Source organism: Neltuma alba, unplaced genomic scaffold, assembly GCF_004799145.2.
Source record: "Neltuma alba isolate B1F8T4 unplaced genomic scaffold, ASM479914v2 tig00012377_pilon, whole genome shotgun sequence".
Lineage (NCBI taxonomy): Eukaryota > Viridiplantae > Streptophyta > Magnoliopsida > Fabales > Fabaceae > Neltuma > Neltuma alba.
In genome coordinates, this window is record NW_021636875.1 from 40711 (window position 1) to 67062 (window position 26352).

Here is a 26352-nt window from a genome sequence, read left to right on the forward strand (position 1 = left end):
CTGGCGGGCGTAGCTTCTGAGGCAGCTCACGGAGGGAACAGGGGGGTAGTCATTCAGCACGCCGGGGGGGTAGTCATTCAGCGGGGGGCGGTAGTCATTCAGCACGCGGGGGTAGTCATTAGCTCAAGGGTACAATTATTTGGTAAAATAAATCATTTTTCTAAAAACATATTTATTTATTTTATTAATATATATACACACTAATTTCTTATTATTTGTGCCATATTTATTATGTTGTCAAAATATATATTATTAATAAATTTATTACTTCAAATAAACATATATTATGAAATATATATTATATGTAATTATCATTTAAACTTATGCCCTTTTTAGTAATTTCTACATATCAAAAAGCACTTCTGACAATAATTATCCAAACACTCTCACTTTATCAGAATCACTTTTCCAGAAAATCTATTCTTTCAAAATCTATTCTCTCCAGAATCTATTCTCCAGAAGCTATTCTGCAAACCATGGTTTTGCCTCATCCAAATACCCCCTAAGGAGGGTGTTTCCCATCTTTTTTATTTAATTAAATGCAGTGATCTAATTCTACCTAAATGGGCAGGGTGTGTTTGGGTGACACCCCAAACCATGGTTTGGGGACCCAAACCATGGTTTGGGGTGTCAATCACCCAAACACCCCCTTCAAAACCAAAACCATGGTTTTGGGTCAAAACTATGGTTTTGGAAAAAGCAAAATTTTTTTGCTTTTGAAGAAAAAAGGGAGAGTGTGAGAGCCTATATGATATGTATCTTGTTATTTTTTTTATAAACATATTTTTTGATAAACATATTTAATCTTATATTTTATAAATATATATACACATTAATTATTTATTAATTATATTATCTTATGTATTATTAATTATGTTGGTAAAAAATATATTATTAACAATTTTACTCATTCAAATTAAAATATATCATAAAATCTATTTTTTCTGTAATTATCATATTAACTTATGTCTTTTTTTTAGTAATTTGTATATATAAAAAGTGCTTCTGATAACAACTATCCAAACACTCTCACTTCTCAGAATCACTTTTTTACAAAATCTATTCTTCACAGAATCTATTCTCCCCAGAATCTATTCTCCAGAATCACTTTTCCAAACCACGGTTTGGTTTCATCTAAACACACCTAAGTGTGTTTTTCTTTTTTTTTGGTTGGGCCAAATAGCTAGCAGCTAAGCTAAGTATGATGTTTCCGTACTCGCTAAATATCTTTGCTTGACTTGCGCCATGCATCGGTCTAAACAAAATGTGCCTCGTTTATTGCGAAAACGAAAGGACTGTGTTGTGTATCCGAATTCATGGAAGGTATTCCAGCTCTGGTGAAAAAGAATGGCGTTAGCTTTACCACACGGTCCATACTGACCACCCCATCCCAAATAAAACAAACCCTAAAAAACAGTTTAGACGCAAAAATTAATAGTATCAAATTGAATTAAAATGTAGTCCAGTCAATCACTTCATTAATTAATTCATCAGTTTCAACTTCAAGTTCCAGCCGCAGTAAGCAAATGACAAAACCTATCACCCTTCTTTTTTTAACCGAGAAAGGAAGATTATTTATGCTCTGATATTCTCCCTCCGGTTCTAATGACTGAGAATAGTAAGATTCCATTTGTATATTTTTGGGCTTCTATTTCTTATTTTTTTCCTATGCATTTATTATTATTCTCTCTGCCCGCTTGCTCAGAACGCTCAGCCACCATTCCGCGTCTGCCGTTTCCGGAGAGGCTTTCCCATCTTTGAACCAAGCAGTAAGTAAATATGGGTTTTTACCCAATTCTCATTCATCTTCTCTCTGTGCGTGTTTCCGTTCCTCTGCTTCCTTGCTTCTTCTTTGTGCAGATTTTGATGCCAGGAGTGGCTGGGCTCTGTTTGACCAGTTGACCGACCCGAAGAACAGGAAAACTTTACTGTTTCGTCTATTATCTTGGTTATTGGTGGCTTGAAGGTCTGGGAATTGTGTTTGTTATGAGAAATGCCTACCTCTGTGCCCTATTTCTTGTCTTCATTTTTCTGACGGGGTTGGTTTGTTTTCCAAGAAATTCGTTCAGCTGAGTAAGGGAATTGTGGCAGTTATATTTTGCATGCGGCGGTCATGTTGTGTTAAAAATAATGTAAAATGGGTTAAACTACGGAAACTTGTTTAAACGATTTATTTCTTTTAGATAGAGTATTAATTTTTAGTTTTTCGATGGGAATCTCACCTACATTGCTGTATTCATGTTTCGGCAGACTTTGAGCTTAGCTAACAGTATATGGCGTCTTCACTCTTTGGCGCAGTTTGATATAGCAATTTCAACGAAGCGACCGGATGGCAATGACGTTTTCTTTTGGTTTCCCCTTTGGTTCAGTAGCGTCATATGACTATGCTAGTCCAAACAAAGAATTCCATTGGCTGGCATCTGTCCTCGCCGGTATCATCTCCTGTGTTATTGTAAGTGTAGAGAGCTGCTGATTAATATAGTGATGATTTTTGAGTAAATTTCTCAGCTTTGTGTAACAATGTCTAGATTAGCTAAAATGAGAACCCTCATCCCCGTAATGGCGGGGGAATAGAAGTAGGAATGACGTAAAATTTGAGCAGAAAAAGGAGGTTGGAGAGCCACATATGGCTTTTCTTGTGATGTCTAAATGGTGAACAGCTTTGCCCCTAATCAACTTATCTACGTGATCCTTATGGAATATGATTTCATATAGGTCAAATTTAGTTAGATGTATTCCTTTCCTTTCCTTCCTTTCTAAGATTATCCATCTGTTGCCATCAGAGCATGTTGTAGTGTTACAACACATTAGATGTGGAAAATTTCAATGGGGCTAAAGGTTGTGTTGTTCCCCCCTTCTTTTTATGCTTTGTAATACATAAATCGTTGAGTAACTTGAAAAAAGAAGATAAATGATCCGTCAGGTAAGGAATTCAACAGAATATACGAGAGAACAGACTAGTATCGTGGGAATTACTTCTAGTGTTAGAACTTTCTTATTTGCCAAATTGTGGGTGTTATTTTGGAAACCAGCACTCTTTGCGATAAAGCATAAAGTAATACCATTGAACCGTAATAACTTCTATAGGTTTGCAAATTTTAAAATATTTCTCATTTATCAACAAATGCTTCCTATATGATATAGGGTCAATATGTGGAAAGTTTTGGAAAGCATTAGGATTGAAATCGCAGTCGTAATGCTTTTGAAATAAGATTTCTTATTAATGGATTATAGATTTCCATGATGCCAGGAATCTATAACTTTCAGCAACTTTGACTCTTTCCCCTTTTCTTGAAGGTCTATAGATTAACGGCTCTTGTGAGCTCTCTGTTGTTTGAGGGATATCGCAAGTTGAGCAGTGCACAAAAAACTGAATGGAACAACAGGTGAAACGCCTTTACATAATGATTCCTGTTTTCATTGGATATGGATATATTTGAACATTCATATAAAGATTAACGTCTTTTGGAAAGCAGGGGGTTCTCAACAGTCCATGCTGTATTTGTATCATTTGCATCTATCTACCTCCTGATGGTGTCAGATATCTTCAATAAGGATTTGGATGACGAGCCAGTTATTAGTAGATCGTCTACTTTGTCAAATACTGTATTTGGGGTAAGTGGATGAAGATACAGGCAGGATTTGGTTGTTGATCTCATTTTTGCCCCTTGTATGTATCAATTTGGTTTATTTTTCGTCCATATGATTTGATGTAAGCTAGATTCTAAATTTGTGAAATTTATTGTGCGTTACATCTCTGCTGTTCTTCTCATTATACCTGGGCACTTGCCACATGTGACAACGACAATGTTGTTTTTTGGTCCATATGATTTAGACATTAGTCGATTTCTGAAATTTTAAAATTTATTTTACTTTACACCTTTACTGCTCGCACTAGATCCGGGCACATGCAGCATATGGCAATAGCAGAGGTAGGAAAGATGGGAAACTAATTTTTGCATACAAACGGTGCCCTGCTCAGTTGTGAATTGTGACCCATAGGGGTAGGCAATTGTTTTGTCATATAATCTGCTAGTTAGGACCCAAATAAAGAATGCCAAACGAACTGTCAGTTGTACTTGTTCCCATTGGCCTTGCGCTCACTTGGGATGTTGCACTCTGCTTACCCAGTTAGTTTTCTCAAAAGTGTTTTATTTTTGAGGTAAATAATGTCTGACATCCTTGATGCCTATTTTTGGTGTTTCTTTGAAGTGTGTGTATATTCTCTGTTTTATTTTGAAATGTATATTTGCTGACGAAGTTTTTTGAGTTCTATTGTAGTTTTCTTTTGTTTATGCATAGCAGGCTAATTCTCTATTTTCTATTTTCGTCATAATCTCTGCCTCTTTCTCAATTATGATATCTCTTGTTTTCTTAATCTCAATAATAAGTTTTTATGTTATTTGGCACTATTGTTATTGTTCGCCCTACATATATGACTTTTCATTTATGACATTGGCTTATTAGTTAATTTTTGCTTTTGTGTTCTTCCCTGTTTGCAGATTTCTATAGGTTATTTTCTATCAGATCTTGCAATGATTCTTTGGCATTTTCCGGCTTTAGGAGGGCTGGAATATGTAAGTGGATGAATAAAAGCTTGCTTGCTATCATTGATGCATTAGAGCTGAACCTGGTTTTTTAGACACATCATTTTACTTTTATGGTAAATGAACTCAATATCCTAATTAGACGATTTTCAAGTGGTAAAACAACTTTATTTATCCATATTTAGGTTCTACACCATGGACTGTCCATGTTTTCCATCATCCTCTCTCTACTAAGTGGTCAAGCACAGCTCTACATACTAATGGTTCTTTTTACTGAAAGCACTACTCCTTGCGTAAATCTAAGATGGTAATTCTGTTGCTCGGGAATCCATTTTCTTTCTTGCACCCTAGTCAACATTTTCTTAGTCGCTTATTACATTAATTACCTGCGCAGGTACTTGGATAATGCTGGTCTTAAGAACTCAAAACTCTACATTGGGAATGGCATTGCATTGTTCCTTGGGTGGTTGGTACTGTCTAAATACTCTTGATCTTAATTATTCTCATGAAAAAATGGCTTCATTTTGGTAATTCTTTTTGTAAATTACTCTTTTTAATTCTGGATGAGTCATATTCAGGAGAAAATGACAACAAATATTATCACCAGGATTCTGAGAAAAATTAAAAATTGAATAATGAATGTATGGCTATGAAGCCATATATGGACATTTTCCTTTATTCTCTACTCGTTTATTTGGGAAATCGTTTACAAACTATTTGGTGGTTCTCCTGAGCTTAGAGGGCTTCTATAAGATATTGATTATGCAGTCTTGGATATGACAGTGTACTAGGAAGTATATTATCATCCAGCTAACCGATTTTGTGACCTCACTTAGTGGGATAGTGTGTGTTGCTGCATAATGGACGCAAGTGATAATGGTTGCACACGGCCATGATCTCTTGCTGTTTCTGAGTACCAGTGGCTATAATGGAATTATGGAACTGTTTTCTGGGTAGCTCCAATCTAGTTCTTACTATGCTCTGTAATGATTGTGCTGCAGTTAGCGAGGATTATTCTGTTCATCTTCTTTTTTATCCACATGTGGATCCATTTCGATGAGGTAATTAGCTTTTGCTTTCTGATTCCCAAATATGTGTCACAGATGTATCCCGTGCCTGAAGCAATTATCAAACTTCTAATTTTGTCATTATCAGGTCAAGACGGTCTTTCCTCTCGGCTTTTACAGCTTGCTTGTGGTGCCTCCTATGTTGGCAATAATGAATATATTCTGGTTCTGGAAGATTGCCAAGGGATTGGTTAAAACTCTTTCCAAAGCAAAACACAAGAAGTGAAGCCGTCCATGCATATTACTCCAGGACTTGTACATCCCTATTAGTTATTGCTGTATTACTATTTAGATGGCCATTTATTGATTGACATTCGCAATCTACATTATTTGCTCAAATGTGATGATAAACTGCACATGGGTTGTCCATATTAAATTGAAAATTACTTTTGATTGACCAAGTAAGTCTACTTTGGGTTGGACCATTACATTCTTGCGAACAATGGCTGCAAGCAAAGGAAGATTCGAAAGCATATGAAGGGGTTCGTGAAATCCTATTTAATTTTGATTATTTACTCAAATATATGCTTAATCAGGTGGTACATCTCCGTACTACAGGACCCCGGGGTATGAGCTTTATTACAGACTGGATACAAATAGTGAAATTTTCTGTAGATTTTATAATAATATTAATGCTGATTGATGTATTTGATTTGCTACGAGTCTGGCTGTGTGTCAAGGTCATCGGATGACCTATAAGTGCCCCTTGGTCAATTGGGTTGGTTGAGATGGTTTGAGAGCACCAATTTCTTGGCGCGTTTCATTTATTTCATGGTTGGGCGTTAGACTTGGACGTGGGGTGGGTTTCTTTTCCTGATGTGAGCACTTCTGCTTTCCGCCAATCGCACTTAGGTTTAGTCCCATTTCAAAACCTCACCCACAAGTAAAGAAAAGTGTTCAGATCTTCAGTGCACTTTCAAATTTTGACGTTGGCTTCACGTGTCAAAGTTGTTGGGTTTCATGACATGAAAATGCGCCTTTACAGTAAGTGTAGGGTGAGATGTAAGCAGATTTTTTTTTTTTGGGGTTTAAAGTATGAGTATCCTTCTATAAGAGTCAATTTTATTTGAATCACTGTCGAGTATTAAAAGTAGACACTTTTCCTAATAGAGATTTGAATATCAGTCCGTTATGTGGTAACAGACTAGCCTATAGGAAGAAATTAAAAGAAATTTAAAGGTGCGATCTTATAGAAATCAAATTGAATCTTGAATAGAATGAGCAATGTGACATTACTCATAGATTTACCTGTTATTTATATTTGAATGTGTTGTGAGTTTTGTATATGCTATGAAGTAATTCACCTCTTTTTTATTAAAGCAACGAACCGCAAAAATTTTGAAGTTTTTGACCTTGCAAAAATTTTATAAAGTTTGGGCATTTGGAATCAAACTTTTTTTTTCCTAGACCTTTATGGCTTTATTGTTATAGTTTCTATAAATTACACTCCTCGTGGATTTAAACGAAACATAAATTGGTGCACGGAATCCGACTTTGTTCACGATGCAAAGCATGTCACATACTTTAACCATTATTTCTATGTAATCAATAGATTATTCATAATTCTATATTTATTTTGTAAAGGGCTTAGCTTAGTTTAGAGTGCAATCAAGCTGTTGAAGATTCGCGGAAAGTTGGCAAAAACAAAAAGGCTGCAAAAGGAAAAAAATATCGGTTTGAATTTTTTTGTTTTTTTTTGTTTTTGCCATCTGGTTTGGATCCCATTGTGCTGATAAAACTGTAAAGGTGCGACGTTGTGTGAAAATAAATTAAGTATATTATTTCCAAGTTAGTTTTAAAAATTCAAAATGTTTCCCCATGATTAAGAAAAATTTTGAACCTTTTTTGGTCAAATTTTTTTTGAACCTTATGTTCTGTTAAAATTTAATAACTTTTTAAATGTGTCCCTATTTGATATATAAATTTTAATAATACTTTTTTAAAAATAATTTACATAACATTAAATTATAATTAAAATTATATATTCATTAAAATTAATGATTTATAATTAGAAAAAATACTTTCTCTGTATCCTATAAATAGGATTAGAAAAGTACTTGATTTGGGAAAGGTTGTGACCTTCAAAATTTTTGCCCGTTACTGATGATAGGCAATAAACAACAAATTTATCCTTTAGTCTTTAATATAAGACCTAAACTAATTATTAGAAAGAAAGTTAGATAAATTAGTTAATTGTAAGAAATATGACATGCTTTTAATCTTAAAACATTATAAATTAATATCCTCTTCTTGATTATGGTGAGTAGGAAGTATTTATAAAGATAATTTAAGAAAAATTGATAAATATAAAAATATGTCTTATATTTAGTACTAAAATTAACTTAACAATTAGATCATGAATAGGAGGAGTACTTTATTTAAGAAAGATTGTGACCTAACCCCAAAGTTGGCCAATTACTGATGATAGGCAAGAAATAACATGTCAATATATAATTACTCGTGATTTACTTAAAATAGTGAAGTACTATCTCCGATCCTAATTATATGAACTAGTTGACTAATTTAAAGAGATTAAGGAAAGAAGTTAAGTTAGTTATTTATAATAAATAGGTGTTGTTTTTCCTAAAATATCCTTGCTGGTCAAATGTATTAGCTAGAACCACTATTGTTAAAAGAATTACATTAGAAAAAATGCATAAATATAAGAGACAAAGCAGATTAGAGTCTTATATTTAGAATCAAAATAAAAATTAAATAAAATCTTATATTAAGTAGCGGAAGTAGCACTTTATAAGCTTTTTACATACCCATATAATACAGAATCAGACTCCCTCGTTTTTTAGTTTCACACAAATACTACTAGTCGGTCGAATTAATTTGTGCATGGAATCCAATATAATATTACCTTCGGTCCTAATTATAAGAGTCAGTTGACTAATTTGAGGAAATTAAAGAAGTAAGTAGAGTTAGTTATTTGTCCTAAATAGGTGTTGTCTTTCCTAAAATATCCTTACTAATCAAGTGTATTGATTAGAACTATCATTACTAGAAGGGTTATTTTGAAAAAATATATATAAATATGAGAGACAAAGTAGATTAGGATCTTATATTTAGGATCAAGATAAAAATCAAACAAAATCTTATATTAAAGACCGGAGGTAATAATAGATGCTGACATGGTCCCAATTCAACGAGGAATTACTTTTTCTTTCTCTTATTAGTTTTTTTCCTAGAAAAATGAAAGCGTGTTGTTAAAAATCTCTGGCGTGGACAAAGAGCCGACAACCGAGAATATCGTGCGGTGGCCGAGTGCATAGGTCGGCAATGTAACTCCGTTTAGAGCCTTTCTTTTGACCTGAACCTAGTAATAACCGTTAACGACCGTTAAGAAGAACGTTAGCTCCGCCAAGGTCCCCGCTTTCCTTTCCTTCTGGCGCATGTCCTTCGTTGCGTTCCGCGCAATTGCTTGGGTCTTCTACTTGGCCTTCTTTGCCGTGTTCGTTTCCTCTTTGGGGTTTTTAATGCTGCAATGAATTTGCACAGAAGTCCTGAATGAATAATGTTACAAACTCAATAATTTCACTTTCTTTTCCCATTGAACCGGCTTTCCACATTGTTGCCTGGTTTCTTATTTGCTTCCTCTTTCGATAGCTATTTGCTTTAGCTTCCTTGTGACTGAAGAGTGGAGAGACAATGAACAGAGGGGAAGCAAGAAGATGGGGGGTGGTTAGATGAATATAGGATTTTTATAGTGAAGCTTGTACCCGGAGGCTTGGATTGAGTTTTATCCATATAAAGTTCAGACTTTTTCTCTGATTTTTCTTTCTTTTCTTTCTCCCGTTCTTCTTCGGAAATGTGGAGTCGATTGACATGGTGGTGTACCAGCGGTGGTATTGTCTCTTTGAAGCAAAGGGCGTCTGCGATTGTCAAAATCGGCCATGGTATTGAAGGGAACCTTCATCCCCTTCATTTTCCATCGTTAGGTTTGAGGTTCTTTACAGTAGAATGTAATGGAACTGGAGGAAAAGCAGCATCTTTATCAACTTTACTCAGTGACATCAAACGGGGCATATCTTCATCGGCTTCGGTTTCCTCACCTTCTGCGAGTGACTCATCTGGGAATGGCGATAACAACGACAACAAAACTGGTGTTTCGCAAAATATAGATTCTATAACCTTCGCGGAAGTTAGGAGGCTTATGAGATTGGTGGATGTAGAAACCCTCAAGAAGAAGCTTGGTTTAGAGGGGAAGGAAGTTATTCCATACTCGGAGCTTCTTCAGACATGTCAGAACACGGGTATTGCTAGGAATCATGCTGAAGCTACCGCTTTTGCTCGGGTTCTTGATGAAGCTGGGGTTATACTTCTTTTTCGGGACAAGGTCTATCTTCATCCCGACAAGGTAAGGCTTGCACTATTTGATTGGTCCCCTTTTCCTTTTTCAATTTTGCCTACCAACTTGTGTCTGTAATAGAATATACATAGGACTACAGTGTATATGCTTAGCGTAGGAATGGAACCTGTGTTTCTGGGTCTTTCAATAAGCATGATTAGATGCAAGTCTTTCGCCATAAGCGTGTGTATTTACTTTACCTTTCTTTTTAGTGAGGGGGCCCTTTAAGTTGTTTGTTATTGCTGCAAACCACGAGCTAATAACGGTCCCATTGGTGTTTTATGGATTGTGAGATTAATTGTTTGAGTCTTCATCCAAGCTTTTTCACTCATTAGATTGAAACCGAGACCTTGCCTTCAATAGGCTCGCCAGTGCTTGTTTTGATGGAAGTGTAGTTCCCAAAGTCAGATCTGAATCAAAAAGCTAAACCTGCTAGCTTTAAACCTAGTGTTCGTACCTAAGACCATGCCTCCATTAAGGCTGGGGAACTATTACGTTGTTTTACTGGTCACTATGTCTTCAACAACGCATCTGAGCGACAGAAAGATTCAGGGAGATTGGAGTGGCAGTTTGTATTTCCTCCTCCTTTCATAATAATGCCTTGGTTTTCATAACTTCAGAACTGTGATTACTTCCCTGGGGTGTGTTTGGCAGTGTACCATCCAATTTTGAGTTATCTGCCTGTCTAGCGCAAACTGTGCGGTGAATCCTGGCTGTAATTGCCTGGATGGTAGCACATCATTTGAGTCAAGTGTCTTTATTTTCGTTGCTGATATTAGTTGTAACTCCTGAAGTAACATGCAATTCCATCGTTTTCAAAAGTTTGAGCTTGACTGATTCATCTTCTGTTGCTTGTTCCAATTTTTATGGGCTCAGGTTGTTGATCTGGTTAGAAGAGCAGTACCACTGGCACTGACGGCTGAGGATGACCCAATGAGGGAGGAGTTAAAGAAGCTGCAAGAGAAGAAAGAAGACATTGATGTGTTGGCACATAAGCAGGTCCGGCGCATCCTCTGGTCAGGACTCGGCTTTGGCATTGGTTGCGTTGGGTTCTTCTTCCGGCTAACATTCTGGGAATTCTCATGGGATGTGATGGAACCCGTTGCATTTTTTACAACAACAACTGGCTTGATCATAGGCTATGCCTACTTTCTCTTCACTTCAAGAGACCCTACATACCAAGACTTTATGAAGAGGCTCTTCATTTCAAGGCAGAAGAAGCTTTTCAAAAAGCAAAATTTTGATGTTGAGAGATTCCAAGAGCTACAGATAAAGTGCAAAACACCTCTAGATTGCAATAGCACTCTAAAAAACAGAGTAGGACTGGACTTGGATCTGGAAGATGCCTTGAAGTAAGGATTAACATTAATTTTCAGGTAGGTTTATACAATTCTTTTGGAATATACCAGAAATAACCTTAACCTTGTTCCCCATCTATTTTCATGTCGGCGGGGAGAATTTCACCTAACTTTGCTGTTCTGCATATAATTATATATTTCCTCCATTGTTCCTTAGCAAGGATAAGAAGACGCATTGCATTCTCCTCTTCTTTCCTTAAAGCTTGGTAACTTCTTTTATGCTGTCATTTTGTCAATGAACACTCGGAATCCATTGTTTAATGATATTGATTATAGCTTCAAGGGGGTGAGCTGTTTTTTCCCCCCTCAGCTCTAAATTTTTACTTGCCAGAGGGTTAATTTTCTGGGAAATAATTTTAAAACTTAATTGTCTTTAACATGATTTTTAAATTTAATGATTTAATTGATATTTGTATTTGATATTCCTAATACATGAAATGCATGTATATTTTTTTAAATCAAGTCTTTTTGTTCCCTTGGAAGGAGGTGACAGTACTAAAATCTATTAATTATTAAATTGACATGCTCTTCACTGATACATACTGTCAAGGATGAAAAGCCACAATAACCCGAGTAATCTGATTAATCTGCTGCACAAGAAACGGTTTTCACATTAATTAAACATGTTTTGTTTACATTAAATGAATTCGTTTTTTGTAACATACCACATTAATTGAATTCTAAAAAGTAGATTACTTTATCAACCATGCGGTTCGTCATGAATTCCGTGTTATATATTGACTTTTACATCGAAAGCATGTTATATCCGAGGTGTGAATTGTTTAATGAGCAATCTTGCGTCTGCTTCCTCATCTTCTCCACCCATCAAAGCGGATTCTTATTCCATGTAACGACTGCTCATTATAAAAGCTCAATATCTCAATCACCCGAAAGAAGACCTTGATACTCTTTTTTAAAAAAATAATTGTAATTGATTCCAAGTTAGTTATACGATTGATGATAAGCTGGGTAAATTAGTGCCCACATATTCAAACATTCTTTGATTAATTAGAAGTATTTCTTAAAAGGCTTTACTTTGAAATTTCAAAAACGAAATAAAATAAAACAACAATTTACACATCAGATCTGCAAAATGGCTAAATGTACTCAAGCATCCGCGTCAGCAAACTTGTTAGTAACATCGCACAGCAACATCATTGAAATACAGAAGCAATATTACTAGGAATAAGCTGATGCACCTAATCACATAGGCCTGTACATGCCATTTTTCTTATAGATCAAAAACTCACCCTCGAGGTAATTCAGCAGTTCCACCACAGAATCATCACTGGATCCATTGAAGTTCTCCAGAATATCATTCAATGTAGCCTGCAGCAAATAAACATCCGCATTTTTACTTAGCATGAAAACTAAACAAATCTAATCAAAGGCAAAATTGAGTTGTAACTGACCCCTTCATGGTTCTTCAGCCACTCTACTACGGAACTCCCCGTTGCCTTCAATTTGATAGGATTCTCTTCACTTGGTTCACTGACCTTTTGGCGTTTGTTTGTCAACTCCTCCTCACAGACTAATGGAAGATTCCGTACCTGGCAACCATTGGTAGGTCTAGTGGATTCCTCATCCTTATCTGGGTCACAATTTTCCATCGGACTATTGGGAGACATGTCAATTTCCCCACTGATTGCCGTGTTGCCCGTATCTAATGGATTCCGCGATAAATCTGATGCCTCCTTCGTGAGTTCACCATCTTTCTCTGCCTGGCTGCTCCCTTGCTGAGCGCCTTCAAGGGATACTCCAGCGTTTTGCATTGCCAAATAAGTCTTGATGTGTAAATAGCTTACCTGACGTCACAAAAGTTAAATTTATTCAATCTGATGCTCAATGAGTGATATATAATTCCCCAGCCAACAGCCAGTTTTGGCTCTTTACAGCGAACGATGACTGTTCCTAAGATTGAATAGAACTCCTCGAAAGAAAACATAGTTTTTATCAGCAAGATTAAACTTTTATCATCCATTCGCTCAATGTCAATAATAAGAGCAAGTAATAACATCTCCCTCAGCTGTTAGAAGTTTTTGATACAAGTGATCCCCTATTGTTTGTCATTAGCTGAGACATTATACAATTATGAGACGAGCTTTGGTTAATGTATAAGGATATTTGCAATCAAAGGGACCAGCAACAAAGCAGCATGAGTTTCATGCAGATAAAAATAAACGGAATTCAAGATTAGACAATTGTCTCGTAGGAGTAAAAACAGGGCTGCAGGTCACATGCATAAATCATTAGAACAAAGTCGTATCATAAAAGCCAGAGATTGAACTCACGTCTTCTGGTAACTCATTTTTTAAAGGCTTCAATTTTTCTGTAGATCCAACCTTTAGAATAGCACCCTGAATTTCCGAGATAATTTCAGGTTTCAGTCCAACCATCTCACAGAATCTAGTCCAATCAAAAGGCAATCCTTCTCGGGCAGCTTCCAGCAGATATTCAACAACAGTCTGTTCTTTTATAGGAGCTGATCTACCTGGAAGGTTCTGAGATTAAAAAAGTTAGAAGGGGTGATAAATTATACAGTGAAGCATAATAGTCATACATCCTTGGTGATGATCATAAACTAATGAGACATACAGCAATCATCTGAATAGAAAGGCCATCTTCCTGCCACATTTTCCAGGCCTCAAACTTTGCTGGCGTCAACTTCTTTGATTCACTGGTTAGACTTACAGTGGACACTTTCCTTACTGCAGGAGCTGGCAAGCTTGCTTCTCCATCCAGTGAAAGGTTCAATCCTTGTGACAATTGTTGAATAACTTGAAGAAAATGATCTCCATATTTTGTTACCAGGTGCTACACAAAATTGTTCATATTTCAAATAATAGGAAGAAAATAAGACTGAGCAAATGTTACGTAGATTGGGAATTCCTTTTCATTGGTTTAACATGTCTCGAGACATGATAAGAAGAAATACATTTAATGCAGCATAATGCCCCAAGACGCCACAGGCGATTCTGTGATTTTTAAACTATTGCTGATCAATTGTTTCTTGGGAGAATTACATTCAAGTCCCACATAAGAGAAATAATCACTACAAAGTCCCAAGTAACAACTTGAGCAGCCTGTAATAACAAGTCCTACAGTGAGAATGACAACCTCTGGGACTTGTTTTTTAATTACGTGGGACCTCATTGTAATTCTCCCTTGTTTCTTCTGGATCTAATGCATCGGTCTAATGCATTTACTAGCATTAAAACTTAATTTTAGCAAACTGAAGAACTACCTGATTCACACCATCAACATTTGCTAGCCTTGCTTTTGTAGATGGTCTAGTCAGTGCAATTTTCTTGATTGTTTGATCGCCACAAACGGCATATCTATCAAATGTTATAACAGCTCCATTAAGAAATCAATCAAATCATGAAATAATAACAAAAAGAAGTTTTGGGTGGAAAAACCCTACGGAGCTGTCCCAACGTTTCTTGCGAGTTTCATTCTCTCTTCCAAAAGCATTTGGTAGAGTCGCCCCTCAGCCTGAGTAGAGAAATGCAAAAGAGCTAAGAGTTGACAAAAGCAAAATGAAGAGTCAAAGATGCAGGCCTAACGTTTCTCATAAAGAAAGATAAAACACTGCCATTTTATTTTTCTACAAACAAAGTCTTATAATTAAGACTAGAGGTAGTAAATAACAATGAAATCGTTTTCTACTTCAACACGTAATTGTCAACTGCCTTTACCAGGAAAAGTTTTTAGGGAAGCAAGCAAGAGAAAAGGAAGCAAAAAATATCACCAGGATAACAAAGGAAAAGACATTCAGTCTAAAAATATTTCTAAATAATCAAAATGAAAGTACATTTCGGGTGAAATGATGATCTCAATAAACAACATAATGAAACCTGATTGCTAACCTCTGAAAACCCTTCAGTATCTGAAGTGGCTAAACTTTTGAATTCTTCTGGGGCAGATCTATTTTCCTCTTCATCAAGCATCTCAGCAGTCACTGACAGAACTATGGGTGGTTGATAATCCGGTGTGGAAGAGGCCAGAAATTGCTCTCCTTTTGAACTGACACTGATTCATGAAGGTAGGTATGATTAACAGTGTAGGTTTGATCAAGAAATATAGTTGAATGCTGTGGGAATAAGGGCTTATAATAATTGGCCAGATGCATGCAGAACAAAAAAAGGAGAAGTTTATACACTTGAAACAATTACAGTAGTATTCCGAACAACTTAAAAAACCTACCTCACAGTTCTGTACACATCATTAACGGTCTCCTTCAAATAACCTGTAGAATATTGGAAGTCAGTTACTAGCTACAACACGTACCATATTTTGTATAACATTATTGGGTACAATGAAAGATAATATGAGAATTTAGGTCTTATGCCCCGTGTAAATGCAGGATGAGAAAATACTTGGAGAACACACTAATATACTCAACCCTAACTAGGAAAAAGGAAATAAACAAAATATTATAATTTCTAATGGTTAATCCTACAGCAGAATAAATTAAACTTTGATCAACAAGTATCAATAAGAAAGACATGCGAGAAGTGATCAAGTTATTTAACCACAAAAGTTAAAATTCGTGTGTGTGTGTGTGTGTAATTCACAGATTCACAGATTTGTTTCCTTGATAGTTCGCATGTTGATAACATTGCAGCTAAGTTGAAACTTGAAAGCCCTGAGCTAGAAGGTAGTAGAAAGAGAGACTATTCCCTCATTGGATTGAATTTACATGGAACCACAAAGGGTCTCTTTCCTTCCTTCCCTACCAAACATTGATATAGGCAGGTGCTGGATGTTGAGTTGAGACAATCCAGAAGGAAACCTGGTCATCCATCCATGGTCTCTTGCCACTCTAACCTTGTGCTTGCAATCTAATCATATAGATTTTAAATACAAACGAAGTTACCCATTCTTTCATAATGTCTTTATACAGCAAGTTTGAGACCGCCTGAAGGAATAGTGGGCACGGACTTTACACAACCAAAGAGAAATTGACATGTGTGATTCCATTATCTAAAGTTATCAACCCACGACAATCTTTTGGCCAAACAATAAAGGAAGAAGAAAGAAAAGAACCCTACTACAATCAGTTTCCATGATGCAGAATGCTATTGCACCAAAGGTTCAATGTTCAATGATTTGACTTGTCAAGCAACACAGAAGGTGCATAGTCAATGTCAAATTTCATCCAGTAATTCTACAGAATTCAAAATAACCTTGAAGCGAGAACATGAATTAATAAAGCAATTTGACTACAAATAACAGCTTCAGCCAGCTAAATTATTTCCACTCAAAATACCATGAGAAATTAATTGATGTCCTAGTGCTTTCCACCAATTTGATGGGTGAGCTTTCCCCAGACCATGGAGAGGAAGCTTGTCAAACTGAGCATCAAGAATTTTCTTGGCCTGTGAGCCACCAGCAAACACAATTATCAGCAATCGGAAGGTCATTATAAAAACTCCAGCAAGGATGAATGAATAATTAAACAAGTCGTTAAATGCTGACATACTATCAGATTACACACCGAGCATAATACCTTGCTCTAAACAGTGGAGCAATTTATGATGTTACGTGAATTAATTTCTGATATAATTCTGATTTGGGATTCAGTGTTCATAAGTTTACTTTCAAAAGTTAAAGAGTTTAGTTATTTTTGTCTTTGAATATTATCTTCCTCGATGGAAAATAAAAAAGAATACTTTTTAAATACATTAGAAGGGTTAAACCTTTGACGTCTACCCACATCCCATCCATCCTTAAAAGGGGGAAAAAAGAGAACAGAATATTTTATCCCCACAAAATTAGCATTTCATTTTGTATTCTCAATTAAGATTTATTGACTCTTAAATTAAAAGGGGGGCACTGTTAAAATCTATTTGTTTGAGTACTCTTGGATTCAAAAATACCCATCTAGAATAAGTATACTCTTGGATTTTATCAGTTTAGGAACTTCATAATTAAGATCCACTGCATCCAGTATTGTCCGGAAGATAATAAAAATGTTAAGAAGAAATAGAGAGTGCATATATAAAATAAGACATTGACACCAATTCCACCAACAAAGTTCAGATCTCAAAAACCGAAGAAAGCAAGTAGACAAACTACTATAAAATCATACTAAAATCCCCTGGTTTCCATGTTTAATAGCTTACTCGAGACCCACGCAGGATGTCAATTGGCATGTTCAGGCCCCATTTACCCCGGCATGATTGAATGCAAGCCAGGAGAAGAAATACTTCTGTTGACATGTCCCGTTGCTTCTTTGAGACAATGCAGTTATCACAATTTCCTACAACCAAGATTTAAAAGAATCTATGAGAGCAAACATGTGACATGTCCCGTTGCTTCTTTGAGACAATGCAGTTATCACAATTTCCTACAACCAAGATTTAAAAGAATCTATGAGAGCAAACATGTGACAGTAAGTTTCCAAGAGATAAAAAGTAACTGAAAAGAAGATGCCACATGTTTATCATTAGAGATGCATGTTATCAAGAACAGCATAAATATATACTATATAAAGTCTCACATCATATTTCATTCCCCAATAATTTCAACCTAACACACGTATCTTGATGTGTATCAATATAAAAAACCCTTAAATGGAGGGGAAAACATTTTCTGCAGTGGCACTAAATACTCTCGTTCTTGTTATCTCCATTCCCACACTAGTATCAACATTATACAAATAAAACAATAAGAATCAGGCTTTGGGTGCAATAACTAAAAGCCAGTGAGCTTCATATACTCCGTTTAGGCTATCAATGTCTGACCAGGCTCATAGAAAATCAGTTCAACAGCAATTTACTAAGACATCAAATCATATCCCAGTAGGAAACGTTGAACGCAAATGGCAGTTGTAGCAAGTCTAGTTAGTAAATGTATTGTATGAGGAGAACATTGGCTCTTCTAAGTCAATGAAAACATAAAGCAGCTTAATAATTGGCTTAACCATCACACTATAAGTGACAATACATTTATATTAAAATATCTAAGTGAAAGCCAAACCACATCTATCAGCTGAAACATTTTCCCCAAAGTATTCGAGCAAGAACTTTCTTCTGCAGGTTGTCAGCAAGCAATAGCGTTCAGCAGCCATTAATGACTCCATGACAGCTTTTTTTTGCTTTACCTGTTACATAGTGAAGAAAAATGCAAGCCATCAACTTCAACGCTCACTAAAGCACAACTCTTCTGTGACAATGGTCTCATCTAGGTGGCTTCTAAGACATATGCAGACATCAAATCCAGCAAGAAAAATTAAAAATACATACTGTTTGTAATTCTCCACAATAAAAGTTGCCCTTTGTAAAGTCACTTCTTGTGTAGTAAAGGCAACAAACAGAAGCTATACCATCTCGACCACATCGCCCACTTTCCTGGTAGTAGGACTCCAGGCTCTTAGGGCAGCCATAGTGAATCACCTGTCTTATGTCAGGCTTATCTATACCCATGCCAAAAGCAACAGTTGCAACCATGACTTGCAGTTCATCTCTAACAAATAATCTGAATAAATCAGTAAATGACTTAGTTTGCCATAGTAAGTACTGAAATGCCTTAGCCAGTACCTATCATAAAATTGAAAGGAGGCCTAATGGAACAAACATGCTTTAAACTCATTTTGATCGTAAGGATTAAAATTTATTTTGCTATTCAAGAAATATAGAGGATAAGATAAGCACCTATGAGATTCCTGACGAGATTTTTTACTCATTTGCCCATGATACATCCCTGCTGCAACACCTGCTTCCACAAGTGACTTGGAAATCTACGCATAACAAGATTAAGAATAAGTAAAAACTGCGGCAGATATAATTTGACAGAATTTAAACTGTAAGAAATTCGACCAAGAGCTCTAGAGGGAATAGAATCAGCCTGAGGGGAATTAGATCACCAGTTCACCACCAAAAAAAAAAACAAAAAGAAAAAAATTAATGGTAAGACAGTCATGAAATATTGAGAGAAGAGAAATTGGAGAAAAAAGCAGTTCCAATCATTGCATATTTAATAATAAATAATGTGGTTGTATATCACTATATCTAATCAAGAGTTCATAAATTTTGAAGAAGTTGAATTGAGAAAGGGTTGAATGATGTCATATTACTCATGCACAATGAACATATATTCCTTACCACATCAAGCATGGCTTTGAGTAAGTGTGATTAAAACGTCAGTGAGTATATTCACAAGAGGACAGCAATTCAAGCAAATGCGTAATGAGTCTAATATGATCAACTAAAATCCTTTCACTTAACACTGAAAATAATTTTCAACATGAGAAAGAGAGACAATTAACTGATTTTATCGTTCAGGTATATGGCAGAGACAATGATAGCAGGGTAAAACTATTATGGGATTCATCAGAAATGTTTTGCAGCACAATACCTGTTCTACATCTTTGACTGTAGTGCAGTAGATTATAGTGGAACCACCAGTAGCTACTTTTTTCGAAATCTCTTGCACAAGCTCATTCACAAAATGTTGTCCGGGGTTAAAAGGCTTGACGCCATAGAAAAGATTGGAGCGATCAAATGAACCAACTGAAACATAAGGATTACACATCTTCAAGGAACTGATGATGTCAACTCGAACCCTAGAAATATGGCATGATGCAGTTAAAAAGTGTACTATACATGAAAAAACCATCAAAGCATGATATATAGATCAAGCATTCTATAATTATACAAATACATTAAATAAATTTAAGAAGGAAGAAATATCAACAATCAACAATTCTTTTAACAGTTAGATGCTTCATTAACAGCTGATGTGAAAGACAATTACTTTTCCGTAGCAGTTGCAGTTAGGCCAACAAAAGGAACATCAGGTAGAACACCACGTAACTTGTCTAGTTGCTTGTATTCCACCCTAAAATCATGGCCCCATTCGGATATGCAATGTGCCTCGTCAACAGCAAAAAGACAGATTCCTGACTTCAGCAAGTTCAGCCAGAAGCTGCAGAAATGAGACAAAATAAATTACGAATATTCCCAAGCAGTATTCTCTCAACTCAAATCAAACATGCAAATAAGTACACATCATGAAAGAAGCACAGGGTTGTGTGCTTAATGACTCAAACTCAAAGGCTAATGTAGATATTATATAAAATTGAATTATTATTTATTTTATCATGTAACGATGTGATTATCAATAGTGACCTAGGATTTATAATTTGGAATTAAGGTACTTCAGAATTTAATTAAGGATTAAGGATTTAAATAAAAGCTTTTGGACCTGGGGTTATATTAGCCCATGTCATAGTATCCTAATAGCAATAGTAGTGTTATCAGCATAACACAGTAGATGATCCATCGATTTTTTCCAATACCTGGTAGGAATTAAGCATGCCTTCTCAGGAGTCAAGAACAGAATGTCAAATTGGCCACTCTCAGCTTTAGTCTGGATAGTGGGGTCAGTCTGCGCGCTCCCAAGATACTCAGCTCTGATACCCCGTTGTTTCAAAGCCATTACCTGTTTGCCCATTGCTTTTCTGTGAGATAATCACTATTCGAAGCTATAGAAAGGCATTGGGAATTTGAGATCATGAAAAGGTGAAGAGAAAGTCAAAAGCACATATATGTGTATAAATCAATTATTTCACCTGGTCTTGCATTAATGAAATAAGAGGGCTAACAACTATCCCAGTCTTTCTCGCAACCAACGGAGGCACCTGATAGCTGTTTAAGGCAGGGAAAAAGAAAAAGACACGGAGAAAAAATTAGAGCTTCTTTTTCACCCCTCAAAGCTAGGTAAGGAGGCTCAGGAACAGCTTTTGTGGGGTCTTTTTACCACAAGGACTTCCCGCTGCCAGTAGCCATGACCACCAAGCAGTCCCTTTTCTCTAATATTTTCTCGATGACATCCTTTTGATACAGGCGGAACTCGGAAAACCCGAAGTATTTCTGTAATACCCAGTAGCCAAAAAATGAGTCATGAAAAAACGTACGATTAAATTAAAATCGCTAATACATTGTTCGCAAATTTCAATTTTGATGAGCAGTTACGCGATAACTGCATGCCTTGTATTGCATAAGGCTTGCTATGCAAATTTTTGAGACTGAGAAAGCAGCAAGAACCGAACTTTTCTCACTCCTCCACGACGATATAGAAAGATGGTAGTGTTTCCGAATTTTTTTCCCTTCTTTTTTCAAATGACGGCAAAGATTCAGAGTTCTTGCTTAAGGATGACAATACGGCGGGACCAAACATCATTTCCATTAAAAGAATAATGAGAAAAATCAAAAGAAATCCTGCCTTATGCATTCAATCGCTTCTATTGTTCATTTAGAAAAAAATCAACAATGAACTTCATATCTTAACAGAGAATACCTTCAGAACCGACTCCATAGTTCAGTGGAGAAGATGAAGGGGGCTGAGGAATAACTCAAAAACTGTGCAGGTGTTAGCTTGTCAGAGGCCCGCAATAATCGGATGTTCCCGCCAATTCGATTTTGCCTCCTCTTCATCGAGGGGGTGACGCCACGGGCTAGTTAGCTACTCAGTTGACAAGGTGTCATACCTTTTAAAATCTGATTAGCAAAATACACATGGATTACTTTTGACCCTGACCCTAAACTTTGAGGTTTCGGCCTTTACTCGGAAGGAAACTTGCCAGCTAGAAAGTGTTGGGATCAAAATCATTTTACAAATAATTACAGTGTGTGTGTGTGTAAAAGCAGTCAACTTACATAAATTAAACATCTATGTAAGTATGGTTGCATCATACTTAACCTTATGGAGAGGAGTTTGCTTGGAAGGACTAAGAGCGCGTTTGGTACGCTGAAAATTTAGTGAGAAAAATGGGAAATCATGATGAAATAAGAGCCATTTTAAAAAAAAATTATTTTTAATGTTATGTCAAGTAAAATTTAAATTTTAATATAATAAGAAAATGAGCTGGCAAACAAATTTTGAATTTGATACAAAAAATTCAAATGTTCTAAAATTAAATTTGACTTTATTAAAAAAAATCGAATTTACTTGCATCACATTTGAATGGGAGAATGACATTAAGGTCCCACAGAAGCCAAAATACAGCAAAAAGGTCCCCTGAAATGTCATAATTTTTCTAAAGTCCCAAAGGGACTTAGATGCAATTTTCAAAATCTACAAATTACTCTCTTGCCCTGCCCTAAGCCATCAGAAACGAAGACGCAGAATTTCATTTGGGTGAGAGTTCCCGCGCAATATGCTTGAGAAAGAAGACATTAGGAAAGAGGGAAGGAGCCATTGATGATGAAATATCCTCTCTATTACCATTAGTGAACTCCAAAGAGCTTCTCCACAAATTTTCAGGTGTGAAACTTTCTTTCTTCTTCTCTCCTACCTTTCTTGACAGATTGTGCTTTTGTTTGGAAATGGGAAATCAAAAAATCGTTTTTGTGTTTTTGGGTTGCTTGTGGATGGTTTTGGGAATGGGATTCACAAGTTAATCAATAGAAAAGTTGTGTTTTTGGTTGGTGTGTGTTGGTGATTTAAGTTGGGTGTGTAGGATGATCATGGGTGCTCTGTTTTTGGGTTGCTTGTGGGTGGTTTTGCTCTGTTCTGATGCTAGTTCAGTGGCAAAGGAAGAAAAAGATGAAGGTTACTGTGGGTGGAAACCCTTAGTACGAAATGGGATATTGTGTTGTCAATCAGGCCGCGATAGTTGTCAACGCGTGCCACGACAGTTGTCAATATAGCTCCTTGCCTTGTTAATGACAGTTGCGTGATTCTTGATGCAGGTTTAAATAACTGATGGCGGGTACATCTGAAAAACATCTATTTTGCTTTATTCACATATGGGAAAAGTTTACAAATAATGGAGAAGATAATATGAGATACGTGGGAGAACATATTGAAGTCATTGTGGAAGGAGCCCAAATCCCAGCTGAGAACATATTGAAGTCATTGTGAAAGATGCAAAGAGCTTGGACATACTGTCAAGATATGGAAGAACCCAAATCCCAGCTGAGAACATATTGAAATTAGCTATTTTTTTGTATATGGATGTGAAGGGAATATTTTGTAAATAGGTGTGAAGGGAATTTTTTGTAAATGGATACACACCAATAGTTAGTTTCTTGTAATTATATGCAACCCTTATGTTTTTTTGGGATGGGTTGTGAAATAAGTATAGTTTCATGTATGTGAAAGTGTAAATGAAAGTTGACTATGAATTGGCATGTTAGATTCTGCTGTCATTTAAGTTGTCAATAGAACATTGTCACTTGTCAATTAATTTGCTGATGTAAGTTGTCAACAATATGAATTCAAGTTACATAACCTGTTTTGGTAACATATGATATTTTCAATCACTCTGTCATATTACATTTTTCGTTATATTGTCATATATAATAATTATTAATGAAGTGTCAGTGGTGGCACGCTGACTTGTCAATAATGGCACACTGACTTGTCAATCGTGGCACTATGACTTGTCAATGGTGGCACTATGACTTGTCAATGGTGGCACACTGACTTGTCAATGGAGCACTCTGACTTGTTATCAGAAGTGGAGAGCTGAAAAGAGGTCATCCGCCGCGGCTTATGGGAGAAAACGCCACGGCGGCTAGAACAGAGAGGGAGGAGTGCATTTCTGTAAAAGGCGCCGCGGGGCATGACCGAATCCGCCACGGCGCCCAAGCTGACTTGTCAATCGTGACACTATGACTTGTTAATAGTGACACGCTGAATTGTCAATGGTGGCACTATGACTTGTCAATGGTGGCATAATGACTTGTCAATAGTGGCACACTGACTTGTTATCAGAAGTGGAGAGCTGAAAAGAGGTCATCCGCCGCGGCTTATGGGAGAAAACGCCACGGCGACTCGAATAGAGAGGAAGGAGTGCATTTCTGTAAAAGGCACCGTGGCATATGACCTCTTTTAAGCTCTCCACTTCTAATAATAAGTCAGAATGATCCATTGACAAGTCACAAGGCCACCATTGACAAGTCGCGGTGCCACCAATGACAAGTCAGTGCACCACCATTAACAAGTATTCACCGATTAACAGCTTGGGCGCCGTGGCGGATTCGGTCATGCCCCGCGGCGCCTTTTACAGAAATGCACTCCTCCCTCTCTGTTCTAGCCGCCGTGGCGTTTTCTCCCATAAGCCGCGGCGGATGACCTCTTTTCAGCTCTCCACTTCTGATAACAAGTCAGAGTGCTCCATTGACAAGTCAGTGTGCCACCATTGACAAGTCATAGTGCCACCATTGACAAGTCATGCCAGTCATAGTGTCACGATTGACAAGTCAGTGTGCCATTATTGACAAGTCAGCGTGCCACCACTGACACTTCATTAATAATTATTATATATGACAATATAACGAAAAATGTAATATGACAGAGTGATTGAAAATATCATATGTTACCAAAACAGTTATGTAACTTGAATTCATATTGTTGACAACTTACATCAGCAAATTAATTGACAAGTGACAATGTTCTATTGACAACTTAAATGACAGCAGAATCTAACATGCCAATTCATAGTCAACTTTCATTTACACTTTCACATACATGAAACTATACTTATTTCACAACCCATCCCAAAAAAACATAGGGGTTGCATATAATTACAAGAAACTAATTATTGGTGTGTATCCATTTACAAAAAATTCCCTTCACACCTATTTACAAAATATTCCCTTCACATCCATATACAAAAAAATAGCTAATTTCAATATGTTCTCAGCTGGGATTTGGGTTCTTCCATATCTTGACAGTATGTCCAAGCTCTTTGCATCTTTCACAATGACTTCAATATGTTCTCAGCTGGGATTTGGGCTCCTTCCACAATGACTTCAATATGTTCTCCCACGTATCTCATATTATCTTCTCCATTATTTGTAAACTTTTCCCATATGTGAATAAAGCAAAATAGATGTTTTTCAGATGTACCCGCCATCAGTTATTTAAACCTGCATCAAGAATCACGCAACTGTCATTAACAAGGCAAGGAGCTATATTGACAACTGTCGTGGCACGCGTTGACAACTATCGCGGCCTGATTGACAACACAATATCCCATTTCGTACTAAGGGTTTCCACCCACAGTAACCTTCATCTTTTTCTTCCTTTGCCACTGAACTAGCATCAGAACAGAGCAAAACCACCCACAAGCAACCCAAAAACAGAGCACCCATGATCATCCTACACACCCAACTTAAATCACCAACACACACCAACCAAAAACACAACTTTTCTATTGATTAACTTGTGAATCCCATTCCCAAAACTACCCACAAGCAACCCAAAAACACAAAAACGATTTTTTGATTTCCCATTTCCAAACAAAAGCACAATCTGTCAAGAAAGGTAGGAGAGAAGAAGAAAGAAAGTTTCACACCTGAAAATTTGTGGAGAAGCTCTTTGGAGTTCACTAATGGTAATAGAGAGGATATTTCATCATCAATGGCTCCTTCCCTCTTTCCCAATGTCTTCTTTCTCAAGCATATTGCGTGGGAACTCTCACCCAAATGAAATTCTGCGTCTTCGTTTCTGATGGCTTAGGGCAGGGCAAGAGAGTAATTTGTAGATTCTAAAAATTGCATCTAAGTCCCTTTGGGACTTCAGAAAAATTATGACATTTCAGGGGACCTTTTTGCTGTATTTTGGCTTCTATGGGACCTTAATGTCATTCTCCCCATTTGAATTTGCTCAAATAAATTTGTATTTTATATAGTAAAGAATTTTTATCATCACATGAACAAAGTCACATTTTACATAGCAAGTTCGAATATCATCTCAACAAATTCAAATTTTTTTACCTCTTTTTATCTCTGTTTTTTTTTTTAACTAGAAACAGAGCAAACCGGGGAAAAAAAACTCAGCACCATAAATACCTATTAATTAAAACCAGTTCTTTGGCAACTATCTTTACTATTTTAGTATTAATAAAATGAAGCAGTACGTCACCATTTATATTCAATCTGTAGGAAAATTTTGGGAGGCATATCCGTTTTACAATAATTAGAAACTTGGACTGAAAACTAAGATGCCCAAAGTATACATACTCCCCGTCAAAATGCCTCTAGCATAAAAATAGAAGGAGATAGAATTGG

At 36.4% G+C, this 26352-nt stretch overlaps 3 protein-coding genes across 8 annotated transcripts; 2 read left to right on the forward strand and 1 right to left on the reverse strand.

Moving 5' to 3' along the window:
- The first annotated feature begins 1538 nt into the window (after positions 1 to 1538).
- Positions 1539 to 6019, forward strand: LOC114726424 (transmembrane protein 56). Of its 6 annotated transcripts, XM_028913017.1 has the most exons (11): positions 1539 to 1618; positions 1706 to 1769; positions 1861 to 1966; positions 2299 to 2452; positions 3298 to 3386; positions 3477 to 3615; positions 4503 to 4577; positions 4733 to 4854; positions 4942 to 5017; positions 5549 to 5608; positions 5703 to 6019. In XM_028913017.1, the coding sequence occupies exons 4-11, from the start codon at positions 2330 to 2332 to the stop codon at positions 5838 to 5840; spliced, it is 822 nt and encodes a 273-aa protein (XP_028768850.1). In that variant the 5' UTR covers positions 1539 to 1618; positions 1706 to 1769; positions 1861 to 1966; positions 2299 to 2329; the 3' UTR covers positions 5841 to 6019. The 6 variants fall into 6 exon arrangements, with proteins under 6 accessions (XP_028768850.1, XP_028768849.1, XP_028768852.1 ...); XM_028913016.1 differs by lacking the exon at positions 1539 to 1618 and having other exon boundaries at positions 1652 to 1769; XM_028913019.1 differs by lacking the exons at positions 1539 to 1618; positions 1861 to 1966 and having other exon boundaries at positions 1652 to 1773; positions 2295 to 2452.
- Positions 6020 to 9057: 3038 nt separating this feature from the next.
- On the forward strand, positions 9058 to 11635 carry LOC114726423 (calcium uniporter protein 6, mitochondrial). Its single transcript, XM_028913014.1, has 2 exons — positions 9058 to 9977; positions 10845 to 11635. Exons 1-2 carry the CDS (start codon positions 9429 to 9431, stop codon positions 11322 to 11324), a joined length of 1029 nt encoding a protein of 342 aa, XP_028768847.1. The 5' UTR covers positions 9058 to 9428; the 3' UTR covers positions 11325 to 11635.
- Positions 11636 to 12343: 708 nt separating this feature from the next.
- LOC114726421 (ATP-dependent DNA helicase RecQ) lies at positions 12344 to 21793 on the reverse strand. The gene is made up of 19 exons (XM_028913012.1): positions 21632 to 21793; positions 21092 to 21204; positions 20904 to 20979; positions 20631 to 20773; positions 20087 to 20257; positions 19688 to 19895; positions 18985 to 19070; positions 18577 to 18808; positions 18311 to 18434; positions 17455 to 17591; positions 16599 to 16707; positions 15533 to 15575; positions 15196 to 15358; positions 14751 to 14821; positions 14571 to 14664; positions 13922 to 14140; positions 13618 to 13827; positions 12739 to 13131; positions 12344 to 12655 (listed from the first exon to the last, which is right to left on the reverse strand). Exons 1-19 carry the CDS (start codon positions 21647 to 21649, stop codon positions 12530 to 12532), a joined length of 2736 nt encoding a protein of 911 aa, XP_028768845.1. The 5' UTR covers positions 21650 to 21793; the 3' UTR covers positions 12344 to 12529.
- Between the last annotated feature and the right edge of the window lie 4559 nt (positions 21794 to 26352).